This window comes from Wickerhamomyces anomalus, assembly GCF_001661255.1.
Source record: "Wickerhamomyces anomalus NRRL Y-366-8 unplaced genomic scaffold WICANscaffold_7, whole genome shotgun sequence".
Classification (NCBI taxonomy): Eukaryota; Fungi; Ascomycota; class Saccharomycetes; order Phaffomycetales; family Wickerhamomycetaceae; genus Hansenula; species Hansenula anomala.
In genome coordinates this window covers 418,388-446,154 of record NW_017567116.1, presented here as the reverse complement: position 1 = coordinate 446,154, position 27,767 = coordinate 418,388, and the positions used below count along the sequence as shown (strand labels likewise).

Genomic DNA, 27,767 nt, shown 5'->3' with positions numbered 1-27,767 from the left:
AATATTGCTGTTATTGAAAAACCTTTCATCATTTCCTATATTTAATCTTTAATACTATAATTCCTTTGGGATCTTGAGCTTTTGAACGTAGTCTAATAAAACCTTTATCTTGTTCCATCTATGCCATCAGTTGAAACTATCATAAAGTTTGTGTTCCTCAGCTTTTAGAATGATATTTAACTCGTATGCAAATAATTAATCAGCCAAGAAGAAACCCGAATTATCATTTGCTGTGAGTCATGAATTGTTTTTGAGAAATTAATAATGAATTCTCAAAGCGTTGAAAATAATATTGGCCACGATCAACCCTTTGATCAGAATCGACATTGTACCTTAGCTCACATTGTCGGTGACAATATACGAATACTTTTGAAAATGAGGTTAGCCATTGAATCAAACCCTCGCATCCTCTTCAAATCTGACATAGTCAAGCATAATAAGATCTGGAGCTTAAACCATGTTGCCTGAAATAGTAATATTAGATTCTTATTTGAGTATCCATTGCAGCTATATTCGTTAAAATTTGACCATGATCTTTTGTGTCATCCCGATTAGGAAATCCCAAAGTTTAATCAAAACCACTACCAAATCCATCATCAACCTCAAAACCGTGAGCCATTGTAACAGATAAAATGTATCCTCAAGTTAAAAATGTGTATAAATAAGCCCGAAGTCCATTTGTAAATCTTGTTAATCATTCATTCAGTTCATCATCAAACAACTATAATTTCAACAATGCAACCATCAACAATCACTTCATCTGCTGCTCCAAAAGAAAACACTGATAACCAAGACCAATTTGTCTGGGGTGGTACTGGTCCAGGTGCTATTTGGTTCACTTGTACTATTGCTTAAGCTGTGTCAAACAAATAATGATAGAATGCTGAAAAACTTGTCTATCTTCCTTCTTATTCGTCCTGCAAGTGCCATTTATTTCTCTTTGTTGCTGCTCATCCATTATACTAGCAAGTGGTGAACATGTATATCATTTAACTATTAATATATCCTTAAATCAAGATCTTCTTTAAATATTTCATTGCTCATGGCTAACGTAGAAACAATGCTTTCCGATTTTGTTAAGTTGCATAAATGGGCACAATCTGTCAAAAGCGTATCATTTTTCTCATAGCGTGGGTACAAGTGTAACTGCCCATCCGGTTTCCATTAAATTCAAAGCGTACCTGATTTGCAACGAGCACCGTTAGGAGAAGAAATTCAAGGAATTTCGATTCAGCAGCAGAACGGATAAGCAGAAACTCCAAATTGAGCATTAACAATAGACAGTCCACCTCTAGGTTATGGTTCAAAGTTTCTTTTGGGTTACTGTCCCAAAAGTTTCTCATTATGGGTCTTGTATTGTGCATAATCTTTTGTGTCAACCCGATTAGGAAATTTCATATTTGAATCAAAACTTAATCTAAATAGTGTAACCTCATAAACAAAATGAGTACAAAAACAAGCAGAAGTAACGTTTTGTAGATCAGGATCATCATTCAGCACATCATCAATTTACTTTAACTTCAACAATGCAACCATCAACAATCACTTCATCTGCCGCTCCAAAAGAAAACACTGATAACCAAGATCAATTTGTCTGGGGTGGTACTGGTCCAGGTGCTATTTGGTTCACTTGTACCATTGCTTAATTTTACCAACTAGCTGTTAATTTAAGTACCACATTAAACTTTCCATCTCAACTTTTCAAGGACATTCGTTTTCAGTTTATGCTTTTTTTGATTTTCTCAATTGAACCCATTAGTACTCTGATATGAATTGAATATCTGTTTCATCTATTATCTCAACCCCATATAATGCTAATCTTAAATATATTACAATATTTTCAGTCTGAATTATGATTCAATATCAAGCTTAAATTGTAGACTTGTTCCCTATTTTGTTCACCAAATGAAAAATTCAAAATCTCAAAAACGCGTATTATTGACCGCCTCTATTTGGCAGAATCATTTTCGCGGTTGAAGAAAAAATTGTGGGCGTAACTCTTGATCTTGATCCATCAACTTGTTATATATTGCAACATGTCTCTCCGTGAAAGACTTTCAAAACCTCAGCCTTTGATTTTAGATGGTGCACTTGGCACTTTGCTTCCAGATATATCACAGTCACACCCATTGTGGTCTACACATACTGTGCTGACCTCTCCATCCACAATTAAATCTATTCATGAATCATACATCAAAAATGGAGCTCAACTGATCCAGACATCAACGTACCAAACTAGTGAACGGGGGCTCAATGATTCAGAATTTGATGTTTCATTCTCCGATGCACTCAAAAGAAGTATTGACCTAGCGTATGAGGCTAAAGGTGGGAGAGATGATGTGTGGTTAGTTGGAAGTGTTGGTCCATATGGTGCTTCTTTAGCTAATGGAGCAGAATATACTGGGGACTATGGGGATATTTCCGATGAAGGTTTGATCAATTTTCACACTGAACGGATATCTGTACTCTGCAATGATAACAGAGTTGATATAATTGGGCTAGAAACTATGCCTAATAAACGAGAGCTAAGGATTTTGTTAGAACTTATGGATTCATATGATAAAGACTATTACCTAAGTTTGAGTGTCAATGGTGAGAAACTTGCCGATGGAACAACTATTGAGGAACTCTTGGGGCTTATCTCTAAAGGAAAAAGGCTAATTGCTGTTGGAGTCAACTGCTTATCTTTACAAAGTTCTCTGGAATGGTTGAAGAGGTTGAAAGAATCTGAGAAAATGTTGATAGTTTATCCAAACTCCGGTGAAATGTACGATGGTATCAATAAGAAATGGATTGAGAACCCTAATGGTAGCATGTCTTGGAAAGATTATGTTCAAAAGTTGAAGGCTATAGGTAATGTCAAAATAATAGGAGGGTGTTGTCGTACAACTCCAAATGATATAAAACAAATTTCAGATTTGGTTAGTGAGCTATGGTAATTATATATTGAAAGAGCTAATTTTCTGCTTTGAGTATTTTCAGAATAAATAGCACTAGACGTTTTATCTTTTAGGTAACAGTAAGAATCATTTTATATGATGAATTTAAAGCAATGAAGAAGACCAATTAATGACGTCTGGGCCAGTGTCAAGTCACCTTACAGTGTAGATAGTTTTGATTTAAGCGCGACTTCAGTCATCTCTTCATGCACCGATTGCACTGTACAGTGTACACTGAGCATCAAACAGGTCTAATTAAGATCATTAATATTTTATGCGCCTTATAGCACTACCACTCGGCAGCGATTTATCACGCCTTTAAGTACCCCTACAGCTTAGAATCTCAAAATTGAATGAATATATTTGAAAGCTAGAGCATCCTGATACTATTAAAATAACTTACATTTATTTAATCGTGCTTTGACAAAAGTTATGAATGCTTGAATGGCAGCTTGATATATTGATTATGTAAGCATTGCTTAACGGATCGTGGCTATTCAACACTTTAGCGAATATATCGAGTTGCGGTTTTAGCTCAGTCGGGAGAGCGTTAGACTGAAGATCTAAAGGTCCTGTGTTCAATCCACAGAAATCGCATTTATTTTTTGAGCCAGCCGGGCAACTGTTACCCGGATTTCAAAATACAAATGCGCCGCACTTTGATCTTTCCCATACACTCCACACTTTACAATCTCTTCAGATGAATGACAAAACTCTCGAGGATGAAGCTCAACAGTTTCACTTTGGCGTTTAGCTTTAACGTTTTGGGTTGTTTTCAATTTCCCATGAGATTAGACTTCGTAGAGCTGTGGTGCTGATTTTTGAATATAGGACCCTGAAAAGACCCTTTAGATCTTTAATTAACCATAGGTGCATCCTTGTCACCTTAACAAGAAGAATCCCTTAATGCAAAAGCTCGACCTCGGTGTAGCACTACAAGAGATTCAAGTCAATTAGCTAGCATTAAATGAAATATCATTGAGTTATAATTAAACTGGTCATAAAATAAATAAGTTCTAGTACGTTTGTAAATAGCAAAAGGCCAGCTTCAATAAACCATTATAGTACTAAGATTAATAAATAGGGAGCGTCAACATCATTAAAAACGTTTTGGTTTTGGCATTTGAATGGCTTTAACAGTGATATAAGAGTTTTCTCTAGTTGCGACACCTGCAAATGCGTTATACCAAGCTAAAATTGCAGTGATGACCCCAAAGACACCAGCAGCTCTTGTAACACCAGTTCTACCTGTGAAATCACCAATAGTTAACAACAAAAATGTAATTTCCAAGAAGAAAAACAATCCAAAGAATCCAACAGTTGATTTAATAGTACAAAGCATTAGTCCAAAAGTGAAAATTGTCCAACCTAATAAGAAGAAACTAACTGCATTTCTAAATTCAACAGGATCTGTATAAGCTTCTTTTATACCAAACCACTTGATATGAATAGCTGCAAAACTTAACCAAAACCCACCATAAGAACTTAAAGCAGTACCACCAAAAGTATTTTCTAATGCAATTTCCCACATACCAGCTAATAATTGAACTAATCCACCATAGAAGAATGCTAATCCAACAACAACGTTAGGAGTATGAATCCCCATAGCTTGTGCATTGTACATTGACAAGACAAAAGTAGTTAGAGCGAAACCGCAAAGACCTAATGGAGCAGGATTAGCAAATTTATGAGTTGATGGAACAGATACACCTGGTTGTAAAGTACCACCGAATGCTTCAATCAATTCAGATTTCAAAACTTTTGTACGACCAATATTAATGTATTCACCTTGATGAGTGATTCTTGAAAATTCTTGTTGGTCTTGTGGATCATTGTATGTTGTTGTTTGATTATCCAAGTTATTGTCTGAGTTTGAGATTTGTTTTTCCAAATCTGGATTGTTGTGGGTGTTGTATTGTGACATTTTGTTATTAGATTGCAGGTACTTGTGTTCTAAATATGTTGAGTAATTGAAGTTGAAGTTGTTGATGATTGAGGAATTCGTTTGATCTTTATATTAACCAGTTTATTATCTTGACACTTGAATGTGAATATGTGGAGTAATGACAGGAAAGTCTTGATGGTGAGATAAATGATTCTTGCTTAAATAGCTCATCAAAAGTTGTTGATTTTGAGTTTCTTGAACTTTGCAGGTATCATCATGCCTCCACAAATACAAAACAACATTATGAACAGACACGCACACAACAGCTCAGATTAAGGGCACACCCTTGGACTAAATCTACCATTTTAGAAAAAGAGACAGCTGTGGAGCAGTAAGGCTGAACATGAAGGGCTCAATTGCATTGACATGTTGTCGATCTAAATATCTGTTGTGTACGTCAAATTTCAATTGGAATCTTGATACAAATTGAGCAAACCTGTAGGACCTTGACCAACGCTTTCAACGAGACCACTCATATCCGTTGGCAGCTGTCAAGGACAAGGCATCAATCAACATTATCACCAGTAAGACACTAGTTAATATTAATCCAAAACTCGGTGATGGTCATTTAAATTCCAAATGTGTTCATCAGAGACCAAAGCTACTTTTCTTGGAACCCTACAGCGGGTGTGCTGAAGTAATATGTTACGTAACAAAGCGAATAAAATTAATTTGAACAAACATTCAAGCTGTAGATACTGGAAGAATCTATGAGATGAAGGTGATTAACAATTACGAAATCTTCCTCGATCTTTTAAAAGTTCAAGCTCATGTTCTTTGTGGTGGTTGAAAGTAGAGTATGTACTCGGTTTGGAACCGAGCCTAACTTTCGCTTCGGATGTCATGATGTAGTCTCTCGGTTTCAAACCGAGAGGCGGGTAAATCTCGGTTTTTTCTACTCGGTTTGACTATATTTATAAGATATTATATAATCATAATCAAATCTATAGTACAAATCTATATATGGTTTGAAGCCCCTACCTAAATACCACTCGGTCTCGGTCTCGGTCTCGCTTTTCAGCTTTTTTACCCTCTCGGTCTCGGTCTCGCTTTGAGACCCCAAAACACACCGAAACCGAGCCGTGTACATACTCTAGTTGAAAGTGTATCGTACACTAGAAATTGAAATGTTACGCGATCTGTCGGCCTCGGAGGTAGCGGTAGGAGCTTTGAAGGAGTCCGAGTGTCATTTAGCGCTGGGAAAAGCTTTGTGAAGATGGTTTTATTGTTTGAATTTTGAAACGGTCAAAGAATATAAAGAGGTTGGAAGGAAATAATAGTCAAGAGCTAGACAAACTGACCATTCCGTCGATTGTTGGGCAATTGATCAGATCATCAAAGTGGTGCAACTGATTTGTTGGCTCATGAATTTGACGTCCATATCAGGATTCAGCATGTCGTTTGAAAAGAAGCTGTCAAACCATATTACCTGTCTGACAGCCTTATTGTGGTGGGATAGTCGTATATGAGAAGGTCCTGGTAGTACTTACTACTGTTTGCTTACATCCATCTTTTAACGTGTGAATTGTCTCACTTTAAACTGGTCGAGTCGTATATTGTACAGCTAGCCAGTCTACTCTAGAATCTAGATTAAGTTTAACCTGTAGTAATAATTGAGATCGACACCTACTTCGCTAATTGATTGAATGTTTGAAACGCCATATTCCTGATCTTATTTGATAAGCATTATAATAAGCCAGCGCTTGAAATTCACTCGCAGTAAAACTGAAAGTTGTAAGGTAAACAAATTGACTTTATTGTCAGGTCAAAGAAGAACCCAAGGCAATTATTTATAGCTGCTCCTAATTCCTAATTGCAAGTATTCTGGATCAAGACATGAAGGGAGCCACTTCTGGCACAAGACTGTGGTTAGTCGATAAAAACAAGTCAGAAATATTGAGGACGGGCTATCGATCAGGATAACCAGGAGTAATATATGGTGAGTATGCCTAGGCCTTTTGAAGAACATTTCACTCTTTTTTTCAAAATTCAAGACAAATTTAGTCGCTTCAAACAGGATATAGTTCTTCATAAATTGGACAACCCGTGAAACTTCAGTGTGATTTGAGAATTGATATCATTCACCCAAGATGGATTAATGCATTTCTGAGGAGCAATTAATTGATTTGTGAGTGCAACAAAAGCTTCAATAAAAGTTTGACAGCCGATTTGAACTGTTATGGCTCACCTTTTCAGTCATTATGGGATTTCAAAGTGCTGGTGTTATCTTTAAGGATGAAATTCATTCTTGAAGGTTCAAAATTTTTAGAAAACACATTCGCGACAGCAAAATCTATTCAGCCGCTTATTTTTCCGAAATTTTCTAGATTTTTCAAGATCAGATACAAGAAAACAATAGCAATTGATTGCAAAAACACAATCCAATATCCAAATCATATCCCCAGTCAAACTTCCCTATTCATATTCCCATCATATAGAATAATAGAATATCCCATTTTCAACCATGACAATACTATCATTATACACTTCATCACTTCGTAAACATCCAAGAATTACAAATTCGTTATTAACAGGTTTCTTATTCGGTTCAGGTGATATTATTGCTCAATTCATAAATCCAACTGAAGGTAAATATGATCCTCATAGAACATTAAGAGCTGTTATTTACGGAAGTGCAATCTTCTCCTTTGTCGGTGATAAATGGTATAGAATCTTATCCAAGATAAAATTCCCTGGACCACCTTTATCAAATCCTAAATTAAATAGCATAAGAACTGGTGTTTTGAAAACGGGTATAGATCAATTGGGGTTTGCACCAATTGGTATTCCATTATATTATTCAATCATGAGCATATTAGAAAATAAAAGCATCGATGGGATCGGTGAAAAATTGGAAAAGAATTGGTTACCAACATTGCAAGTTAATTGGATGGTTTGGCCAATTTTCCAAATCTTCAATTTGAGTTTAGTTCCTGTTCAACATCAATTACTCTGTGTTAATGTTGTTTCAATCTTTTGGAACACTTATTTATCAATGAGAAATTCTCAAAAAGGTGTTCATTTACCTGTTCATTCACCACCTGTTCCTGAATAGAGAGTCATTGCATAATTCTCCAATCATAATTATACAATTCATTCATCTTACAAAAGACTATAGAAATATACAAAAGGTTTATAATCATGTATATATTTATTCTGACATTATTTATTTACATGTTTTCTCTGTAAGTTCATCAAATCATAAGTAGGTCCTGTTTCAATGGATTCATTATTACCCACGCCATAATATTGATTATATGGAAGATAATGCATCATAGGATATCCAAACATAAATGGGTTCAACATTGGGAGCGGGTACAATTGTTGTCCATGCATTGGTGGTGGCGGTGGTGGTGGCATAATGAATGGAGAATATTCAGTACTTGAAGCAACAGTCATAGCTGATTGTTGCGGTATTGGGAAATATGGTGGTGGTGGTGGTAATGTACCATCTTCTTGAATAGGTTGAAATTGTGATGATAGGGTTCTTCTTTTTGATCTGTTGGATGAACGTGGTGTCAATAAACATATTGGATCAGCTTCATTAACAGCACTTGGTGTTCTTCTTGTGGATCTAATTGGTGATGAAGCTCTTGTTGTGATTCTACTACCAACGCGAGTAGTAGATCTAGGTGTTAATAAGTTGATTGGATCAGGTCCAGTTGAAGGTGGCTTTGATGATAGCAATTGATCCATTAATTTTCTAACAGGAGAAGAATGTCTCTTTGGAGTTTGTCCATCATGAACTTTGTGAGTCTTATTTTGAACAGGATGTTCAAATGGTGCACGTCTCTTTTGAGGCCTTCTAAAAGATTGATTTGGAGTGTATCTCATTTCTGGTCTTTTGAAAACTTGAATGGGTTCAATTGATGGAAATGTCGCCATAAGTTGACGCACTGGTGATGAATGACGTCCAGTAGGTTCTCGTGTTTGACGTTGGTTAGATCTAATAGGTTCACTTCTTCTATGATGAGCGGCTCTTGTTCTAAAACTTGGAGTTGGTGATGATGGTCTATGTGGTCTTCTTGGTGATAAAAGATCAATTGGGTCTTTTGGAAGTTCAGGTGGACTTGAAATGGGTGGTGATAAAGGTCTTGTTGCTTCCCTTCTCGAAGCTGATAATCTTGTTGATGATGGTGGTGCCATTAATGACATTGGGGAGGCTAAACCAGGTTCCAGTTGTGAAATATCTCTAGTACTAGGGGCATTTCTAGATGGTGAAGATGACTTTGTAGTCTTTCTTTGTGTTAACAATGCTAAAGGATCATTATGCATATCAGTGGTTTGGGATGGAGCCGTTATCTTAGATGGTGATGATTGTCTTCTATGTCTCACTGGAGATGATGGTTCAAGTCTCGTTTGGGCTTTTCTTGGAGATGAAGATCTAGTTGTAATTCTTGAGGTTTTTCTAGGGGTCAAGAGTGAAAGAGGGTCATTATTCAAGGTTGCTGAAGGTTTGTTTGTTGCAATTTTCTTTGGAACAGATTTAGTCAATGGTGGTGGTGTTGTTGTTCTTGAATTGTGTAAACTTGACCTTTTGGAACGCTCTCTAGATGTTTTCCCATTTGTTAATAAATTTATAGGATCTTCACTTGGATCCATCCGTTCCTCATAGTCATCAGGCCCTTCTATCTGATTGATATCATTCCATATACTTGTTCTTTGAAAAGTTTGCAATTTTTCAATATGTCCTGTATCTTCTTCAATACTGAAATCTTTCAAATTTATAACATCACCTTGATCATCTTCATCAAATGCACTATATTTGGAAATGATAGAATTCCAGACAATATCAATCTTCTTTCTATATTCAATTTTCTTGATATCTAATTTTTGAGAATCTAACGAACCGCGTTGGTTATTTCTTTCTCTATCTCTAATTGTCAAATCTTCGATGACTTCTCTTCCGGTCCCTGGAGTAAAATAACGATGCAACTTCTTTTCATTTTGTTTATAAAGCTTTCCCTTTATTGGAGCAACCTCATCTTCTGATTCTGAGTCTGATTCTGGGTCTTGTGAAAGTTCTGATTCTGAATCTGATGAATCTGCTCTATTGTGATACGCGTCTGCTCTTTTTCTGGGTTGGAACGTGCTGTTTCTCCTGGAGGAGTAATTCTTCAATAGCAGCATATCACTTCCAGCTTAATATGTGGCTCTTTAATGTACCTTGAAGAGAGTTATTGGTGATTAATTGGCTTTTCAGTATCAACTATTAGTTTATTCAACTTGAAGCATTTTCGGGGTCTTTTCCTTATTCACTTTTTTTTTCGTTTCGCGATTTTCATGACAGACTTTCCGAATTAGGAAGGTCACCATAGAAATTGACAGACGTTACGGGGCGCAGAGTCGTACACCATTAGAATTTTGACCTTTAGCAGCTTTTAATTCGAGGAAACTGTGATTTGGGGATATCTTGTGAAGATCAGAACCTTCATAGAACTTTTTTATGCTTTTTGAGTGGTTATGTCGGTCGCTTTTTAAAAAATCTTAGAATTTCCCCTGATTCTTGTGCTTCGGGTCTAAAAACCAAAAAAAAAAACCATATCCAATCTTTCACCATTGCGTCGTGAACTTTCATCTTCAAATACTTCTTGTCGCTTGATCATCATATCATTGATCATACAAGATGTTTAAAAGGCAGTTTATTTGCAGATTCACTTATCAAAAACCCTCACTTGTCCGTCAAAATCTTAGAAACCTATCACAGCAAATACCCAAAAACTCACAGCCATCCACCACAACAACCTCATCTTCATGGTCTTTCAAGTCGCATTCAAAAAAGTACATATTTTTTGGAATTTTAGGTGCAGGAACCATCACATATTTTTCAAATGATACATTTCATGATGGTGTTAGACATACATATTTGACAGCTGGAAGAGTTTCAGTGGTCACATGGGCAACATTACAATGCTTTTATCATTATAGAAAAGTGTTAAACTCATCCCATGAAAGCAAGACTGAATACTATGATGATTTATCAAAGTGTCATTTGAAATGTGCAAAAATTACTTTGAAAGCTTTAGAAAAAAATGGTGGTATCTATATCAAATTAGGCCAACATATCAGTGCCATGACATATTTATTACCAAGGGAATGGACAGATACTATGATTCCATTACAAGATAAATGCCCAGAATCAACATTTGAAGAAATCGAACAATTAATCAAAACGGACTTGGGATTACCTATTGAAGATCTATTCTCCAGTTTTGACAAATCACCAATTGGTGTTGCGTCTCTAGCACAAGTTCATATTGGTGTTTTAAAGGCTACTGGTGAAAAAGTTGCTGTGAAATGTCAACACCCTTCTTTAAAACAATTTGTTCCCTTAGATATCTATTTGACTCAAAGTGTTTTCACTGCCTTGGATAAAGTTTTTCCAGATTATCCCTTAGTTTGGCTTGGTGATGAGTTACAGTCTTCAATTTACGTTGAATTAAATTTCAATAAAGAAGCTGAAAATGCTATAAAGACATCAGAATATTTTGAAAACTTTCAAAAGGAAACTGCTCTAAGAATCCCAAAAATCGTTTCATCTTCAAACAGAGTTTTAATTATGGAATATATCGGTGGTGCAAGACTAGATAATCTTGATTACATGAGTGAGCATCACATTTCACGTTCAGAAGTCTCATCATGTTTATCCCATATTTTCAACAACATGATTTTCACTCCAGGTGTCGGTGTACATTGTGATCCTCATGGTGGTAACTTAGCTATTAGACCAAAACCAGCAACAGATGCTAATCCTTCGAATACTCATAACTTTGAAATCATTTTGTATGACCATGGTCTTTACAGAAATGTTCCTACACAGATGCGTAGAGACTATGCTCATTTTTGGTTAGCACTACTGGATAAGGATCAAGAAAAGATGCAAAAATATGCATTGAAATTTGCAGGTATCACAGAAGAGCAATTCCCATTATTTGCAGCTGCCATAACGGGGAGAGATATCAATACAGCCCTTAACTATGATGCTTCCAAAATCAGATCAGATGAAGAAGTTAAAAACATGAAGGATGCTTTGGCTGGTGGTGAAATGTTGACTGATTTAATGAAAATTTTATCCAAAATTCCAAGGGTGGTGTTGTTAATTTTGAAAACAAATGATTTGACTAGACATCTTGATGAAACTTTGCAAAATCCTTTAGGTCCAGAACGTACATTCTTGATTCTTTCAAACTATTGTGCCAAAACAACATATGCTGAAGAATGTGAACTATCTAGAAAAGATAGTTTCATTTTCAAATGGTTCAACTATTTCAAAGCTTGGATCAAATACCAAGAAAGATCTAGTCAGCTCTTCATTTATGATTTGATCATGCTGTTCCAAAACTGGATTCATTCTTGAATATATTTATCCCATAAAGTCTAAATATACATAGTTTCTTTTTTCTTCATTTCTCTTTTAGCTCACTACCAAAAATCTTGTTGAAATCCTTAGCAGGTTTAGCTGGAGATCCTTCAATTTTTTCCATTTTGGCAAAGCTTCCTGCTGTGAAAGAACTTAATTTGAAAGAAGATGGAGATAATGGGATTTTTCTTCTTGGTTTAGATTGAGAAGACATTGGGGTTGATGTTGTTATTGTTGTATTTGAAAGTTTTGTGGTGGTTGAAGATTTGGACTTCCCATTCAGTTTGAAAGTCTTGGAGTGTAAAGATGCCTTGATGTTCCCAATACGAGATTCCATTCCCTTGGATTGTTCAATCATTGAATGTAATTGTCTGATTGAATTTGATTTGGACATTTTACTTTGTGATAATGGTCTTGGATTAGATGAAGATTTTGCTGGTTTGATAGTGGCTTTGGCTTTCCATTCAGCTAACTCATTCTTGGTATTTTGGTGATTTAGTTGCTCTTTCATTGTTTGATCTCTCGCGTCACTTAATTCCTGTTCAAGCAAAATTATCTTCTCCATGGAAGCATAATAATTTTCCTCTAATTCTTTGTAACTGACATTTAAATTTCTTTCGCTTTGCTCAATATTATCATTCAGAATCTCTATATCCACAATTTTTGAATTTTTAGCTTCTAAATCTTTTTCTAGCTTCTCTATTTTGGAGTCTAGTTCCGCGCGCACTCTTTCTAGCTCCTTTTCAGTGGTGAACTTTTGTTGTTTAAGATCTTTCAACTCTTCAGTAATCTCCTCATTTTTTAGTTTCAGCTCTTCATTATCTAGTTCTAGAGCACTGAGTTCCTTCTCTAGTTCTTTTTCTAACTCATAACTTGATGTTTGAAACTCATTTAGCTCGGCCTCCAATTGTTGAATAGCAGCCAAGGCACTTTCATAATCTTTATATTTCACTTGACAATACGATCTTTCTGGTGACGAGGTATTACTTTGAGGTGAGTCTGCCAGCAGCTCTAAGTTTTTGATTCTGGTAGTTTCAGGAGTGGACGCCATGGCGGTTATGATCTCATCACTCTTTGTAGTGTGTTTTGTTTGTTGGATGTGTTTTTTGGTTGTTTACATTTTTTCGTCAACGAGTTATATGACCGTTCAAAATGGCAGTGGGTTGGAAAAAAAATTACATACTAGTTGTTCCTACAAGGACGCTTCAAAATGTGTTTAAATACAATAGCTATTCAAAGGCTTCTCAGTTCCTCAATAATTGCAGATACAACAGATCTGGGCTCAGCTAAATCAGGGGCTTCATCAACCCAGTAATCAAGAATAGTTTCAACATCTTTAAAAAAAGCTTCAACCTTAGCCTTTGAAGTATATTTTTCACCAACTCTTTTAAACAACCCAAAGATACAAATCACAGAAAGGAACACATTTCTTGCATAAAACCAAGATCCAAAATGTCTATGACAAGCTAGTGGAACATTCACAGTATCAATATTCTCAAAACATTGGCTCAAAACCTGTTCAATAAATGGATGCGAATCATAGATGTTACTTTTGTCATGGATGAACAGATACACTAGTGGTCTGAATAGTAAAATCTTCAAAACAATCATTCTGGTACGAATAAAGTTGATTGTCTCTGGAACATCTGGGATTGCTTTCTCTGCGCGTTGTGATAGATCTGAAGATGCTGGACTGTTTGAATCTGCAGATGATGGTGTCAATGGTAACGGTGAATTTTGTTTGGAGATTGAAAACTCTGAAGTTGATGCTGTAGTTGCAGATGCAGGGGATTTTGATTCTGTTGGAGCTAGTGTTGACTTTGTTTTGAAAAGAAATCCATGTGGCTGTAAAACTCCTGAAGTTGGATCTTCTTTCAAAATTGACCGAAGATGTGAAATCATGCTGTTTTCAATTTTGCCCAAATCTTCAAGGTATCCTAATGATTTCTTCATGATTGTTTCCATGTCATATTTGTTCCAATTTAAATCATATTTATCCTCTTGAAACTCACCATCTGGTGTGCTTTCACCAGCAACCCCTGTTGGAACAAAAAATTCATCCAATAACCTGTTTTCAAATTTCCTCAAGACAATTTCAGTCAAATAGAAAAACCAGCTTGATTCTTCATTAACACTATTGATAGTTTCAATTGGTGGTGATGGGTAAATACTTGGAAATGGGTAATTCACAACACCAGATGAAGGTACTGAAGGAGAAAGTTCCACTCTGAATTCACTTTCATATTTAACACAAGTATGGAAAACTCTTTCTAATATTCTGTGCTCCGCCTCTGTAAATTTTCTTCCTGAACTTTTATAAGTTTCTAGAATGGTCATAACTAGCGTGGATGCCTTGTAAATACAATTCCACGCCTCCAGTGGTTTCATAATGTACATCAGATAATTTGCACAAAGTAGATGGAATTGAACATGATTTAGACTGAAACTTGGAATCATAGATTTGGGTACTATGTTTAAATTCTGAGCAAGGATGTAAAGTTTGTACGATAGTTCATAAGTCTCTGATTTTTCAGTTTGGGAATTAGAGTATTCTTGGTGGTTTGTGAAAGTTAATGGTCGAGCTATTGATGCTGAAGCTGAACATAAAACCACCAACGACATTGGAATCATATCATCTGGAAGCCTTAGTGAAAAAAGATCAACGTCTGGGTTTTCTTTCACTTTTTTTCTAATGAAATCAGAAGTCCTTAATAAAGCCTTGGAGTCAATGAATGGATTTTTTGTTTGGATTAAACTTAAATACCCATCGACATATTTTGGTATGTTTTGTTTTAAATTGGTATTCAACAACTGAAAATCTTCTCTTGATAGCATTGGGATCTCTGGTAAACCAATCTCGTTATTTTCTCCTAGCACTGTATTCAAAGAGCGAACATGATACTTATTTTCAAAAATTGGCCATTTTAAAACACCTTCAGCTTTAGTGTACCAATTACAACTGGACCAAGTTGGGATTCTTGGCTCTTCCTTGGTTATACCAGCGATTTTAGTGATCTTTTTACTGAGATCATCTGCTTCCTTCTTCACATTTCTATAAACACAGTTCAAGTCACTTTTAGTACAGCCTCCACAAACAGGTTTGCCTAAATCACATTTGATTTTTCTTAACCGACAAGATTCACAAGCAGTCATTGTACGACGTCTTGCAGTTGTAGTAGGGGTTCTTTTCCTTTTAGAAATTGGTCTTTGAGGTAGTTGCTGGTGTTGGTGATGATACTGTGGATATTGAGGAATTTGCTGCTGGTTCTGGAATTGATGCTGCTGTGCTATATTCTGAGGAGGATAGAAGCTATTGGGTACACCTTGGTAAAATTGTTGTTGTGGATGTAATGGTTGGAAGGGCTGGTTATGTATAGGGTGCTGCTGAGGTTGTTGATGCTGATGTTGCATCATCATTCCTTGTTGTTGAAATGATTGTTGGGAGTTCCATTGTTGTTGATACTGCTGTTGATGTTGTTGTTGAAACCCATCGACTGCGTACGACTGTTGGTTGGGAAAGGGAATTTGAACTTGTGGTGCATTTTCGTGTGGTGTAACTAAGCTGTTGTTTGACTGGTTTGGTATGATATTGTTTGTTTCAGCTTCGTTATTATCCTTCTCGTTGAGTAAATTGTGAATCACAGACATCTTTCTTTATACACGAAGTATGCAAAATACAGGTAGTGGCAACTAGGGCTATAAATTATGTTGCTCTCTGCTCCAATCACCTTCTTGAATGGTTTTATGGTCTGTGTTCAAAAGTTGTTTAGTTCAATTGAAGATATAGAATCATTTGATGATTGTACCTTTTAATTATTTTTTCCTTCGGTCTTTACTCTCAAGCTTCTAGAATACGCGCGACCACTTAGTCAAAGGATTTTTATCATTTCACTTTTGACGTTTGGAGCCTCTTATTAATACTGCCCAAGGCTCAAGTTAGCTTATGTGAAGTGGCTAGTTAATTGGTTGTATTAATCTACTGTTTATTAGCCTCCAGGAGTACCTTGGTTGCACACTGATGTACCCAAAAGTTAGCTTAACAATTGCTGTACCAAATTTCACCTCGTACACTTAAATTCTACATATCCCAGTCGCCTAACGAACACACTTTACGGAAGCCTAATTAACTTCAAAAAGCCTTGAAAAAAAATACCACTTTGTCCTTCAACACAGATGGTGCAAACTTATACTATTATGCGGAAATCTTCATTAATATTCTGTTGCAAAGGCTATAGATTACCTGCACCTTTGATAAAGTCCTTGGAAGTTGACAGAAGTTCTCTTGCGCTAGTGTCTGCTTTTTTTCGAAGGCCTCTGCTTATTTCCGAGAGAGAGCCGCCTAGTTGCCCTAGAGGCCAGTGCTATGGGAAGTGGGCAGACTCTAGACAGGTGCCAGGTGGGACTGGCCCTTGGGTGGGTGGCCTGGGGCCACTCATTCGGCTGAAGAGTTGGTACGTGGTGGTGAAGAGTTGGCTTGAAGCTTGAAACCTGGAGCCTCAGCTCAGTTATCTATGCCGACACTTTTGAATTAACAGGAAACGCTTTGTAGCACCTCCTTGAGCTCTATTTAACATATAAGTAACCTTACTACGTTGTATATATCGTGCATGTTATTGGGCATGTAGTTATGCTAGGTAGATAAGACCAGACTCCAAAACAGCTTGAATATGAAGTCATCGTTGTAGATCAACCTCATGTAGATAATTGAGCTCACTGAATCCTCGAAAGTGGTTTCAATAAATACAGTTACTAAAATTCAGATCCTTTTAACATTTCAGGTTCCTACTACAGTTGGTTATAGTCATAAGATAGGTTTAAATTTTGATCACGTGACCTCAATCATAAAAAACCTAATTAATTGTAAAAACATCAAATATAATGAAAAGAACCTGCAAAAAAACTCATGAAGGTATATTATTTGGGATTCTTATCTATTTTTCTTTGCATGATAGGTTTAATTATCAAAAATTACTGATGAAGCAAATCATTTTCTAGTTTTTCAAGTTAAATTAAGAAATAGTACGTTGACTATAATACTCAAATTTAATGTATTTTGTTCGAAAAAGGTTCGAAAAACAGCATAAAAAGCCAATGGTATAAATAAAAGACCAAATTATAAAGTCTCACAATTTTATAGTGTATTGTTTCTGCAAATAATTTGCTGTAATTCAATATTTGAAGTATTGATAGTCACGTGACCATGATATGTTTGGGATGAAATTTTGGAGTTTCAAAGCACTGAATCGCTTAGAAAATACAACTGAGTACTAATCGAGTACTTTGAAAAACGCTGAAGGTAATATTGCCTCCAAATGTTTGCTTTGGGGGCCATTTTTGCACAATATTAGCTAGATAAATTAATAGTGCAACAGATTTACAAAAATATAAAAAGGGCGTGTGGCGTAGTTGGTAGCGCGTTCGCTTAGCATGCGAAAGGTCTCCGGTTCGACTCCGGACTCGTCCAAATTATTTTTTTGCTGGTTTTGCTAATTTTTTGACACTATTAACCTGTTCACTAGATAGTGCTCATCTTTTTTAGTATATTGAGTAAAAATTTGAGTTCAATTATGTGTTTCAGCGTGTTGCAATTTCAAAATAAAAATGTGGAAATTGGTGCTACCATACAAAATTTTGAAAAAATTGCGCCCCTTAACAATTTCGATTGATTTTTGGTGTAAATTTGGTAATGTTGATGTTTGACACTTGACATCTAATTGAATCCTAAATATAACCAATACAGTTATAAATATGGGTATCAATTATTTGATTTTACTCTCTAGACAAGGGAAAGTCAGACTATCGAAATGGTATATCCCATTATCACAAAAGGAAAAGACAAAGATAACGAGAGAGTTGACTGCGTTGGTGTTAGCACGTCGTGCAAAGATGTGTAATGTTTCTGAATATAAAGGTGAGTGTTGATTAAATGCATTCTAATGGTTAATACTAACTTCATTTATAAGATTCCAAAATCGTTTACAGAAGATATGCTTCATTATTTTTCATAGCAGGTATAGATAATGATGAAAATGAGTTGTTGACATTAGAAATAATTCATAGATACGTTGAACAAATGGATAAAGCATATGGAAATGTTTGTGAATTAGATATTATTTTCAATTTCCAAAAAGCGTATCATATATTGGATGAATTGTTGATTGCAGGTGAAGTTCAAGAAAGTTCGAAGAAGGAAGTTTTAAGAAGAGTTGGTCAACAAGATCAATTTGAAACAATGGATCAATTAGATAGTGTCCTGACTTGAATTGCTACATTGAAGTTTTCAGATTATTTATGCACGTTCCGATCTTTATTAATGTACATTAAAGTTAGATTTTGAACCTGTATTTTCATTCAACTATTGTTTCTTGAACCAATAGATTGATATACTCATCATTAGTTGTACTAGAATTCAACTCGTGTTTGTTCTCCACTGTTAGCGCAGTTTCTCTAGCATTTTTAGTTTCGTCATCGTTCAAATCATTCCAATTCAAATGAACAAAATCTTCTTCATCAGCTTTTTTCCTAGCCAATAGAGCACCACCTAATCTTGGAGCATTATCAACTGTGCTTTTAACAGTCATTTGAACAACTTGAACACTAGAATTAGCATGTCCGTTCCCATTTGATCCATTTTCTAAACGAGAAACTTCTTTTTTATCAGCAACTTCCTTATCAATATAGTTAAAAGCTGGTCTCATTTGTGCACTCTTGCTAACGGGCACCAATACCAATTCTCCATTTTGTACACTAGCAACATAATAACCATCTGAGTCATTCATAACACCACGTAGAGTTTGCTTATTGACAACACCCCAATTGTCATTCTTTAGTGGATCATAAAAACGTGTTGTATCAATTGGAACATCAACTTCTATAACATCTGTTGAAACTTTTTCACGAGCCTCAAGTATACGGTTTTTCTCTGTGAATGGACGAGTTGATGGACGTCCTGGATATTGAAGAAGTAGTAGTCTTTCAGAAGGATCTGTGGATTTTAGGATGATTGGGATTTCTTTAATAACTGGATCCTCTAGATCTTGATATGTCTCTGTTTCTGAATCTTCCTCTATGGTAGGTTCTGGACCTCTTTGTTGTGTGTGTGGGTATGATGGAGATGGTTCATCCATTTCATCATCTTCATCCTCTTTGACAAATAGTTTGCTACTCATAATTAATCTTGTTCAACTGAATTATATGTCAAAGAAAGACGCTTATGTGTCTCGAGAAGTCTGTTTATAAATTTTTTTTTACTATGATGGGTTATTTTGATTCGGACACTATTAGGGAGCCTATGTACGTACTACAATTTATTTAAAAATCAATTAGGACATGACAATTAAAACACAATATGCTATATATACAGATAAGTATTAATTTTAATGCAACTGCTGCAATGGAAATAAATGGAAAAGAAATCCTCTTCTTTTTAAGGGTGAAAAATCAATAACAAATCAAATGAAAAAAAAACACAAGTATTATAAAAAACACACACACGAAAAACTCCAACACACCCAGCTTAAAGCAAAATCAATCTCTTTCATTATCCTTAACAGTTGCTTCTAAATGTTCCAATTGATCAATGATTTCTTTACAAACTTTAGTATAGTCATTACCATTAAAAGCTTCAACTTCAACTTTTAATTCACAAACCAAGAAATGCATATTTCTCCATTGAACTAATTCAAAATCATAACCAACTCTCTTAGCCATACCTGGACCGTATAATCTGATTCTATCACCTGTTCTTTCAAAGATTTTACCTTCATCTTTCAAAGTGATTGGATTCAATTTTGGGAAATTAGCATGAACAAACAAGATTCTTGGTTGTTTTGTAACTGGTTGTAATTCTTGATTTAATTCTTTGGAAGTTTCTTTTTGTCTTTTCTTAGATAATTCTAAATTATAATCCTCTACAGGATCATATTGTCCCATACCTGTCCCAACAAAATCATGATCAATATTAAAATGACCAAATGCATTCAAGAATTTTTTGACTTGATAATAAGAAGAGTTTAAAGCCACTGTAGCGGCCAAGAAAGTTTCTTTATCACCTTCACCATCTGAACCTTGGGAAAATAATGGATAATAATAATCAGGACCATATAGATTATAGTATAATGCCAAAAATAATTCTTTAGTATGTGAAGTTTTTGAAATCATCAATTGACCAGATTCTGAAGTTGGATCAGGAATAGCACCTACTCTGTCATGTAGTGGAACTTCCTTAGAGCCCTTTTCACGATCATCATAACCAAATCTAACTCTTTCTTCACCAATAGGGATATTTGCAATCTTGTAATAATCTGGAGATGTAGCTCTTCTCCAAAAATCTGGCCATGTGATCAAACCTGTATTGATGAATGGTTCATTTTCAAACAAATAATCTGGAGCATGGACTGGGATATTATCAGCATCTATCAACAAGACATTTTCAAAAGAGGATACGATTAAAGCCAAGGCCTTATATTGATAACCTTTAAATTTGAATTTGGAAACCGCTTCTTCACCCAAGGCATGTTCTAACAAGATACATTTAGCATTTAATGCTGGGAAAATTCTACCACATAAATCAGTTTCATATTCATCCACTGTAGGTATCACGACTTCAATTGGTAAATTTGAGCCTAAACTTCTTAATGATTTGATTGATAATAAAGCTAACCAATTGAATTTCCCTCCACCAACATAAACAATACCATTACCTTTATATAATTGTTTTGGAACAGATTCTGGTAATTCATTAACAACCAATTCATGAGATTTCTTCAAACTGTTGACTTCATCATCTGTTAATTGTAAAAAGCTTGATAGGTATTCTTCAGTGAATACGACATTTGAATCACCGTCATAACCTGCGTGATAAATACGATCATTTGTTTTGTATCTTTCCAATTTTGGAATTGTTGGTTCACCTTTTTTCAATATATCAAACACTGTATTGAATAAAGTATGACCTAATAGTAATCTTGAGCCAGATTTATCTTCATCCATATCTAATGATATCATTTTCAATTTCTCTAGCCTACTAGATTTTTGAGCAGCATCATCTTTTTTAGGTTTAGCAGCTTGAGACTTATAGAAAGGAACTGTTTGATCATCTGAGTCAACAGACACTTTTGAATTTTGAGCAGATGGGGAATGAAGATTCGATATTTGATTTGAAGTGTATTGTGATAATGAGGAATAGTTGAAAATAAACAACACCACTATGAAAGACAGCAGTATTAGAGAACCTCTCTTACGAAAGACTCTCTTTAGTTTGTATAACAACGCATTCATTTCTAACTGAATTGCCTTTCCAATTGCTCAAAGCAATACGTCTTTTGAATCTGGTATAGTTGAGCTTTTTATGAAAACAAACAAGATGTTATTTTTGGAGTCAACGTTGACCAATGTGCTCTTCAACTTTAAATAGAGCAAAATTGAATAAAGAAAAAAAAATCGAATCAGCACAAACACCAGACACCAGACCTAATAATCAGACAAGTAAACCCCCAGAGTGCGTAAGTAGTAGTATGCTTATGGATCGGATGGGATTCTTTCTCCAAGTGTTCGAAATTAACGCCAACAATGAACTGAACAAACGGTGATGATGATGAAGATGAAGTTGTTTATTTATTTTATGAACTGGCAAAATCGATGGTTTTTTAAAAAAAAAAAAAAAAAAAAAGAAAAAAAAAGCGTTTGGTGGTTCGCGCAACACCGCAGAAGATTTGAATCGAAAACAAACGTGAAACTGTTTACACCGCGACGGTGTTTAAGAAAAGGTATGTGACTACAGATGGATGAGATTGATGGCGTGTCTTGACTCTTGGTTTTACCACCAGAAGTCACCACCAATTGGTTGTTGAAAATGCATCTGTTAAGTGTATGCCTAATCCTGGCCATGTAGGTCTGCCAAAGTGTATGGAATGGATATTTTGGTAAAACAAATGATGAACGGGCTTAACGATTATCCAGACAAACGAAATCGAATAAAACACAACAACAACCCCTACACATTCATTCTATGATAACACGAATCAATTCTACTACCAAAGCTACAGTTCTTTCAACTCCTTCACGCTCTTTAAAGCTCAGTTAGGAAACGTAGATTTATTCTAGATCTGTGTACCTGCAAGGATCTTCATTGCATGAAATTAGTACAGATTCAAAAAAGTAAGAAATTCACGAGCAAAGTTCACCAAATTTTTGTATCTTTATGACACCATCACAGAATGTAGGTTAATCTAGATTGATGATCAACCCCTTATCGATAGATAACTTCAACAATCGAGATTTGGTTTCATCATATTTGAGGTATATACATCTCAACTAGTCATATAATCTAGTTTCAACACTATATGGCTCTTTTATTCATCAATTCTAAATACTTTGAAGTACAACTATAATCATTCAATGTGAAGTCTTCATTAGGATCACACGAGCAATGTTTGGCTAGCCTAGTGGATTTATCCAATGGACATTGCATATATGGTGGGTGGATGTATCCAAAATCTTTAATCCAGAAAATCTCATCTTTTTTCAAAAATAGACTTGTGAATATACTTCTAACGGGTCCATCACCCCATCTATCATAGAAAAATCCCCCAGATTCATCTAAAAACTTGAAGTATTTTTTGAACTCATCACTTCTAAAGAAATCTAGATCTGCCACTTCAAAATTGGTCCAAAAATGGCATAAATTATAATCACCCTCTTCATCAATTATGAAATCTTTCAAGTTATCATCTGGTAAGCTGGCTTGGACTTGTTCATCACCATTGATAAACTCCAAAACTTTTCCAAATAAAGTGGGTATGGTGACTTTAAACTCATATATTGAAATAATGAATCCATATTTTTTACCAAACTCCCTCATATACTTGAAAACATCATAATCAATATCACAAAACACTTTGATCTCAGGCTCAACTCTCCAATAATACTTATAGTCCAACATCAAGTCATGCCATTGGAAAAACCCACTATACCAACGACACATATGTCTATAGGATTCAGAACCGCCATAAACAACACGATCTTTCAAAGTTTCCATTGATTCCTTGACACGTTCTTGATCAATCCAATCAGGATATGACCAATGTTTTTCTTCAATTGTTCCAAACTTAACATTCCCAGAGATCATTGGTGTTACTGATTCTTTAAACTCTTGTGTGAATGGAACATCATTTAGAAATACCCAATCATAATGAAATTTATTATTAAACCTATCTTCTATCGATTGAATAGTTTCCAACATTGGATATAAATCTGAATTTCGACATAGTGTTAAGAAAGTAGCATTTTCTCGAATATGTTCATTGGGTACTAACTCTGAATAATATGTCCCGAAGTTGTTTAATGAAGTAGGAATATATTTAAGGTACAAGAATAATGGAATGAGGAGGGAAATTAATAAAGTTAGCATGTCATATCATGAAAAGAACATAAAGATTGAATGATGGATCAGACTGTTTGGGATGGTTCTTCAATCACCACGTTGAAGAATATGTCAAAAGCTTCCTGTAGTTTTTTTTGCCATGTCAGAATTTTTTTTTTTCAACAAGGCTCGTCGGGAGTGGAACTTCGCCAGCTGAAACAAGGGACTGGAAGCTGTAATAATTGTTTATTATCTTCTTTATAATAGTACACGTTTACTTGTAAGGTTGGCTTATGGAATAAATCCAGTGGTTTACTGAAATGGTAGTAGTAAAAGATTGATTGATCTTTGGGAAAACAACTTGAGTCTGAAGCGAGAGCCGAGATGTAGAAATTTCAGTGATCTTTCAACATCAAAAAACCCCAGAACCCAACCTTTTGTTGATAATCTCAATACAAATTGTCTCAAATAAAATTTATATTCATGAAATTGAATCTGAACCATTTCTTCATACGTTGTGTCAAAATGTTCAAATGCATTTGGTCTCGTTGATTTCTACAGACTACAGTGCAAAATAAGGTTTGTTTAAATTTAGGCGAGGAGCGCGTAACCATGGCAACCTACACTAGTGTACATACATGTACCAAAAATTCAAATCGATTCATAAGCTCATCATCACTTTTACCTTTTAAAATCTATATACAATTTTCTTTATTTCAAAAGCTACTACTGATCTCCACTAAACGATCACTTGTGATTGGATTCATCCCTTTGAATTCCATATGATATGTGGCTCTTCCTTGTGTTAAACTTCTTAGTTTAGGTAAATATCCAATCATTTCTCTTAATGGAACAACAGCATGAACAGTCTGATCTCCACTGAAACCGTCTCTAGTTTTAGTGAATTCTAAAGTAGGATCATATGGAACATATTGAGATTCACTTATATCTTTAAATTTGGCAAATTCAACATTATCACCACCTTCATCAATAGAACTAATAATACCTTGTCTTGCTGATGATAAATCTTGAATAACACTACCAATATCTTCAGCACCAACATCGACTGATACGTTCATCACTGGTTCCAACCCCACAAATCTTGTTTCGTCTTGTAATAATTCTAAAATACATTGACGCACTAATGTGATCCATAATGTAACATTTTGAGAATCTGGTGGCATATCAAATGAAGTCACTTTAATAAGAACAGAGTTCAATGGTAGTTTCAAAATAGGGCCTCTTTGAATACTTGAAATTGAACCAGAAATGAATGCATTGATACACGATTGATATGGCATAACCTTTTCCCAATTTTCAGGCTCCACTGGAACTTCTAATACGTTATTATCACCTAGATTAACTCTAACAACATTTGGATTTTCCTCGAATAACTCTGGTTTTGGTTCCAAAGCCATTGAAATTTTAAATTCATGTTCTGGAGATTCTTTTGAAACTGATAATTTCTCCAAAACTGTTTCCTTATAAGAAACCATGATTTGACCAATTTCAATCTTGGCTTTCAAGTCTCTTAAACGATCTCTTGCAATTTCTAAATGCAATTCTCCCATACCAGCGAGCAATGTTTGACCATTTTCCTCATCGACAGTGACTTTCAAACTTGGATCTTCTCTCAAAATAATCTCTAATGCTTCATCCATACTTCTTTTATCCCCCGAGGTTCTTGGTTCTAATGAAATGGTGAAGACAGGAGGTGGAACAATGATTGGATTAACAACAATACCTAGTTCTTTGTTTTGAAGCTTCTTATTTTGGATATTTGATAAGATGGTATCACCAGTTCTCAATTTATCACTAACTATAACACCAATATTACCAGCAGAAATTTCTGTAACATCTTGAGGAACATTAGCATGCATAACTAATAACTTACCAATCTTGAATTTTTCACCATTGACATAAACAGTTGCATGATTTTTCAATTTCCCACTATAAACACGAACAAACACCATAACACCACGAATTGGATCAGTAATCACTTTGAAAGCCATTGCAACTGCTAAGTACTTGTTTTGATTCATAACAAAACCTTCATCAGTCTTAACAACTGGACAACTAACTTCTGGTTGACACTCTATTGGAGATGGCAAATAGTAATTGACAGCATCCATTAAAGGTTGAACACCAATGTTTTTGAAACTTGCACCAGTCAATACGGGAACTGCATAATTAGATAGCGTAGCTTTTCTCACGGCTTTTCTGATGACATCTGCTGGAACTTTCATGTAGTCTTCACATTCTAAAAATGAATCAATCACTGCATCGTCAATTTCTCCTAATGTTTCAATTAAAGATTCACGACAACGGGCAACTTCTTCATAAGTCTCACCTTCAACATCTGTAACTTTAATATTATCTTGGTCAATCCATCTAAGCAGTTTTTTATCAATAATATCCAATACACCAACGAATTTTTTCTCTCTATTTTCCATTTCAACAAAATATGGAACATTTAATAGTAAGACCCTAGTCCCCAATTTAGCTATTATTTCCTTAACTGTTCTACTAAAACCTGCACCTTCTCTATCCATCTTGTTGATGAAGAACATTTTTGGAATAGTTTTACTCTGTTTCCAAACTTTTTCTGTTTGAGCTTCAACACCAGCAACACCATCCAATATAGTCACTGCACCATCCAAAACTTTTAAAGATCTAATAACTTCGAACCCAAAATCAGCATGACCTGGAGTATCAATAAGATTAATCTTGTGTTTATTCCAGGGTATAGTGATTGCTGCACTTTGAATTGTGATACCTCTTTCACGTTCAGCAGGTAAGAAATCAGTAACGGTATCACCTTGGTCGACATTCCCTATACGAGATGTGATACCACTATAATATAGCATTCTTTCAGTTGTTGTAGTTTTCCCAGCATCAATATGGGCAATGATACCAATGTTTCTAATCTTGGACAATGGGTGTGATGGGGCCCTCACCACCCTTGAAGTGTGGAATAGCCTGACAAAGGAGCCTTTCCACATGATAATGAAGCTATATCAGTTGGATAACAATAGCAAAGATCTTTGCTTAAATTTATTTCAATTGTTTCGAGATTTCTTCTTAAAAGTCGAGTGCGCTTACCGAATATATTTTTTTTCGCGAAGTCGTTTTAAAAAGTTTTCAAAAAATTGTATGGTGATGAAGATGATGAGCTTTTGATGATTCAGAAATCAGATTTATAAAATATAGTGAAGATGTCAGATTTCGATATTAAAAAGACTTATTTGAACTTTTTGGATGAAGATTCAGAGATGACCATGCCTATAGCGGCAATTGAATCATTAGTTACTCTATTAAGAGTTAAACAGCCTTCAACTTCTACAGAATTGATTAAACTATTACAAGATGCTACAGAGACTTTGAAAAGTTCTATTCCAAATGCGATCTCTTTATCTGCTGGTTGTGATTTATTCATGAGATTCGTTCTAAGGAATACACATTTATATCATGATTATGAATCATGTAAACGTCATTTGGTGGAGAATGGTCAATTGTTTTTAGAAAGATCTAAAGCTTCAAGAGATAAGATTGCAGAATTTGGTACAAGATTCATTACAGATGATGATATAGTGTTGGTGCACTCATTTTCAAGAACTGTTTTCACATTATTAAATCACGCAGTTGAGAAGAAAGTTAGATTTAGAGTTGTTTGTACGGAAGCTAGACCAACTTTTCAAGGTAAAATGATGGCCAAATTATTAAGAGAAAAAGGTGTCCCAGTCACTTTAATTGTGGATTCAGCAGTAGGATATGTGATACACAAAGTTGATAAAGTTTTAGTAGGTGCAGAAGGTGTTGCAGAAAGTGGTGGTATTATAAATCATGTTGGAACTTATCAAATTGGTGTTTTGGCTAAAAGTGCAAATAAACCATTCTATGTTGTTTCAGAAAGTCATAAATTCGTTAGAATGTTTCCATTAGCACCTGATGATATCCCAACAGATCAAAATGCCCTAAATTTCACTACAAAGGATGAAGATATTGGATCTTCTCCTCAAATTGATTTCACACCTCACGAATTTATTACTGCCTTGATCACAGATTTAGGAGTATTGACACCGAGTGCAGTCTCAGAAGAGTTGATCAAGATGTGGTATGATTAGAATAAAGGGCTGACTACGAGTAATTAGTCTAGCGTTG

The 27,767-nt window shown here is 35.2% G+C and overlaps 14 protein-coding genes and 2 non-coding genes across 16 annotated transcripts; 7 read left to right on the top strand and 9 right to left on the bottom strand.

The window, feature by feature from the left end:
• Nucleotides 1-2,036: 2,036 nt before the first annotated feature.
• On the top strand, nt 2,037-2,939 carry WICANDRAFT_35916 (uncharacterized protein; the record flags this gene model as incomplete). Its single annotated transcript, XM_019182372.1, has 1 exon — nt 2,037-2,939. The coding sequence occupies one exon, from the start codon at nt 2,037-2,039 to the stop codon at nt 2,937-2,939; it is 903 nt and encodes a 300-aa protein (XP_019036352.1).
• Nucleotides 2,940-3,463: 524 nt separating this feature from the next.
• WICANDRAFT_t139 lies at nt 3,464-3,536 on the top strand. Its single transcript has one exon. It is a non-coding gene; the product is annotated as a tRNA-Phe (tRNA).
• A 502-nt stretch (nt 3,537-4,038) lies between these two features.
• WICANDRAFT_36304 (acetate uptake transporter family protein) lies at nt 4,039-4,863 on the bottom strand (the record flags this gene model as incomplete). Its single annotated transcript, XM_019182419.1, has 1 exon — nt 4,039-4,863. One exon carries the CDS (start codon nt 4,861-4,863, stop codon nt 4,039-4,041), a length of 825 nt encoding a protein of 274 aa, XP_019036351.1.
• Nucleotides 4,864-5,779: 916 nt separating this feature from the next.
• On the bottom strand, nt 5,780-5,974 carry WICANDRAFT_86061 (uncharacterized protein; the record flags this gene model as incomplete). The annotated part of the gene is made up of 1 exon (XM_019185988.1): nt 5,780-5,974. The coding sequence occupies one exon, from the start codon at nt 5,972-5,974 to the stop codon at nt 5,780-5,782; it is 195 nt and encodes a 64-aa protein (XP_019036350.1).
• A 1,374-nt stretch (nt 5,975-7,348) lies between these two features.
• SYM1 (ethanol metabolism protein) lies at nt 7,349-7,939 on the top strand (the record flags this gene model as incomplete). Its single annotated transcript, XM_019185222.1, has 1 exon — nt 7,349-7,939. One exon carries the CDS (start codon nt 7,349-7,351, stop codon nt 7,937-7,939), a length of 591 nt encoding a protein of 196 aa, XP_019036349.1.
• Nucleotides 7,940-8,046: 107 nt separating this feature from the next.
• SCM3 (Scm3p) lies at nt 8,047-10,014 on the bottom strand (the record flags this gene model as incomplete). The annotated part of the gene is made up of 1 exon (XM_019185221.1): nt 8,047-10,014. One exon carries the CDS (start codon nt 10,012-10,014, stop codon nt 8,047-8,049), a length of 1,968 nt encoding a protein of 655 aa, XP_019036348.1.
• Nucleotides 10,015-10,510: 496 nt separating this feature from the next.
• CQD2 (Cqd2p) lies at nt 10,511-12,241 on the top strand (the record flags this gene model as incomplete). Its single annotated transcript, XM_019183905.1, has 1 exon — nt 10,511-12,241. The coding sequence occupies one exon, from the start codon at nt 10,511-10,513 to the stop codon at nt 12,239-12,241; it is 1,731 nt and encodes a 576-aa protein (XP_019036347.1).
• A 46-nt stretch (nt 12,242-12,287) lies between these two features.
• Nucleotides 12,288-13,295, bottom strand: WICANDRAFT_86058 (uncharacterized protein; the record flags this gene model as incomplete). Its single annotated transcript, XM_019185987.1, has 1 exon — nt 12,288-13,295. One exon carries the CDS (start codon nt 13,293-13,295, stop codon nt 12,288-12,290), a length of 1,008 nt encoding a protein of 335 aa, XP_019036346.1.
• Nucleotides 13,296-13,477: 182 nt separating this feature from the next.
• Nucleotides 13,478-15,892, bottom strand: WICANDRAFT_65399 (uncharacterized protein; the record flags this gene model as incomplete). The annotated part of the gene is made up of 1 exon (XM_019183904.1): nt 13,478-15,892. The coding sequence occupies one exon, from the start codon at nt 15,890-15,892 to the stop codon at nt 13,478-13,480; it is 2,415 nt and encodes an 804-aa protein (XP_019036345.1).
• A 1,743-nt stretch (nt 15,893-17,635) lies between these two features.
• WICANDRAFT_t140 lies at nt 17,636-17,708 on the top strand. Its single transcript has one exon. It is a non-coding gene; the product is annotated as a tRNA-Ala (tRNA).
• Nucleotides 17,709-17,992: 284 nt separating this feature from the next.
• Nucleotides 17,993-18,506, top strand: APS1 (Aps1p; the record flags this gene model as incomplete). Its single annotated transcript, XM_019182430.1, has 2 exons — nt 17,993-18,155; nt 18,208-18,506. 2 exons carry the CDS (start codon nt 17,993-17,995, stop codon nt 18,504-18,506), a joined length of 462 nt encoding a protein of 153 aa, XP_019036344.1.
• An 85-nt stretch (nt 18,507-18,591) lies between these two features.
• RPC37 (DNA-directed RNA polymerase III subunit C37) lies at nt 18,592-19,371 on the bottom strand (the record flags this gene model as incomplete). The annotated part of the gene is made up of 1 exon (XM_019182442.1): nt 18,592-19,371. One exon carries the CDS (start codon nt 19,369-19,371, stop codon nt 18,592-18,594), a length of 780 nt encoding a protein of 259 aa, XP_019036343.1.
• Nucleotides 19,372-19,771: 400 nt separating this feature from the next.
• WICANDRAFT_36574 (alpha-mannosyltransferase) lies at nt 19,772-21,235 on the bottom strand (the record flags this gene model as incomplete). Its single annotated transcript, XM_019182447.1, has 1 exon — nt 19,772-21,235. The coding sequence occupies one exon, from the start codon at nt 21,233-21,235 to the stop codon at nt 19,772-19,774; it is 1,464 nt and encodes a 487-aa protein (XP_019036342.1).
• Nucleotides 21,236-22,526: 1,291 nt separating this feature from the next.
• On the bottom strand, nt 22,527-24,052 carry WICANDRAFT_97639 (glycosyltransferase family 15 protein). The gene has a single exon (XM_019186602.1). It carries the CDS (start codon nt 23,652-23,654, stop codon nt 22,584-22,586), a length of 1,071 nt encoding a protein of 356 aa, XP_019036341.1. The 5' UTR covers nt 23,655-24,052; the 3' UTR covers nt 22,527-22,583.
• A 22-nt stretch (nt 24,053-24,074) lies between these two features.
• Nucleotides 24,075-26,618, bottom strand: MEF2 (mitochondrial elongation factor MEF2). The gene has a single exon (XM_019186601.1). It carries the CDS (start codon nt 26,606-26,608, stop codon nt 24,323-24,325), a length of 2,286 nt encoding a protein of 761 aa, XP_019036340.1. The 5' UTR covers nt 26,609-26,618; the 3' UTR covers nt 24,075-24,322.
• Nucleotides 26,619-26,821: 203 nt separating this feature from the next.
• Nucleotides 26,822-27,730, top strand: GCN3 (translation initiation factor eIF2B subunit alpha; the record flags this gene model as incomplete). Its single annotated transcript, XM_019183903.1, has 1 exon — nt 26,822-27,730. The coding sequence occupies one exon, from the start codon at nt 26,822-26,824 to the stop codon at nt 27,728-27,730; it is 909 nt and encodes a 302-aa protein (XP_019036339.1).
• Between the last annotated feature and the right edge of the window lie 37 nt (nt 27,731-27,767).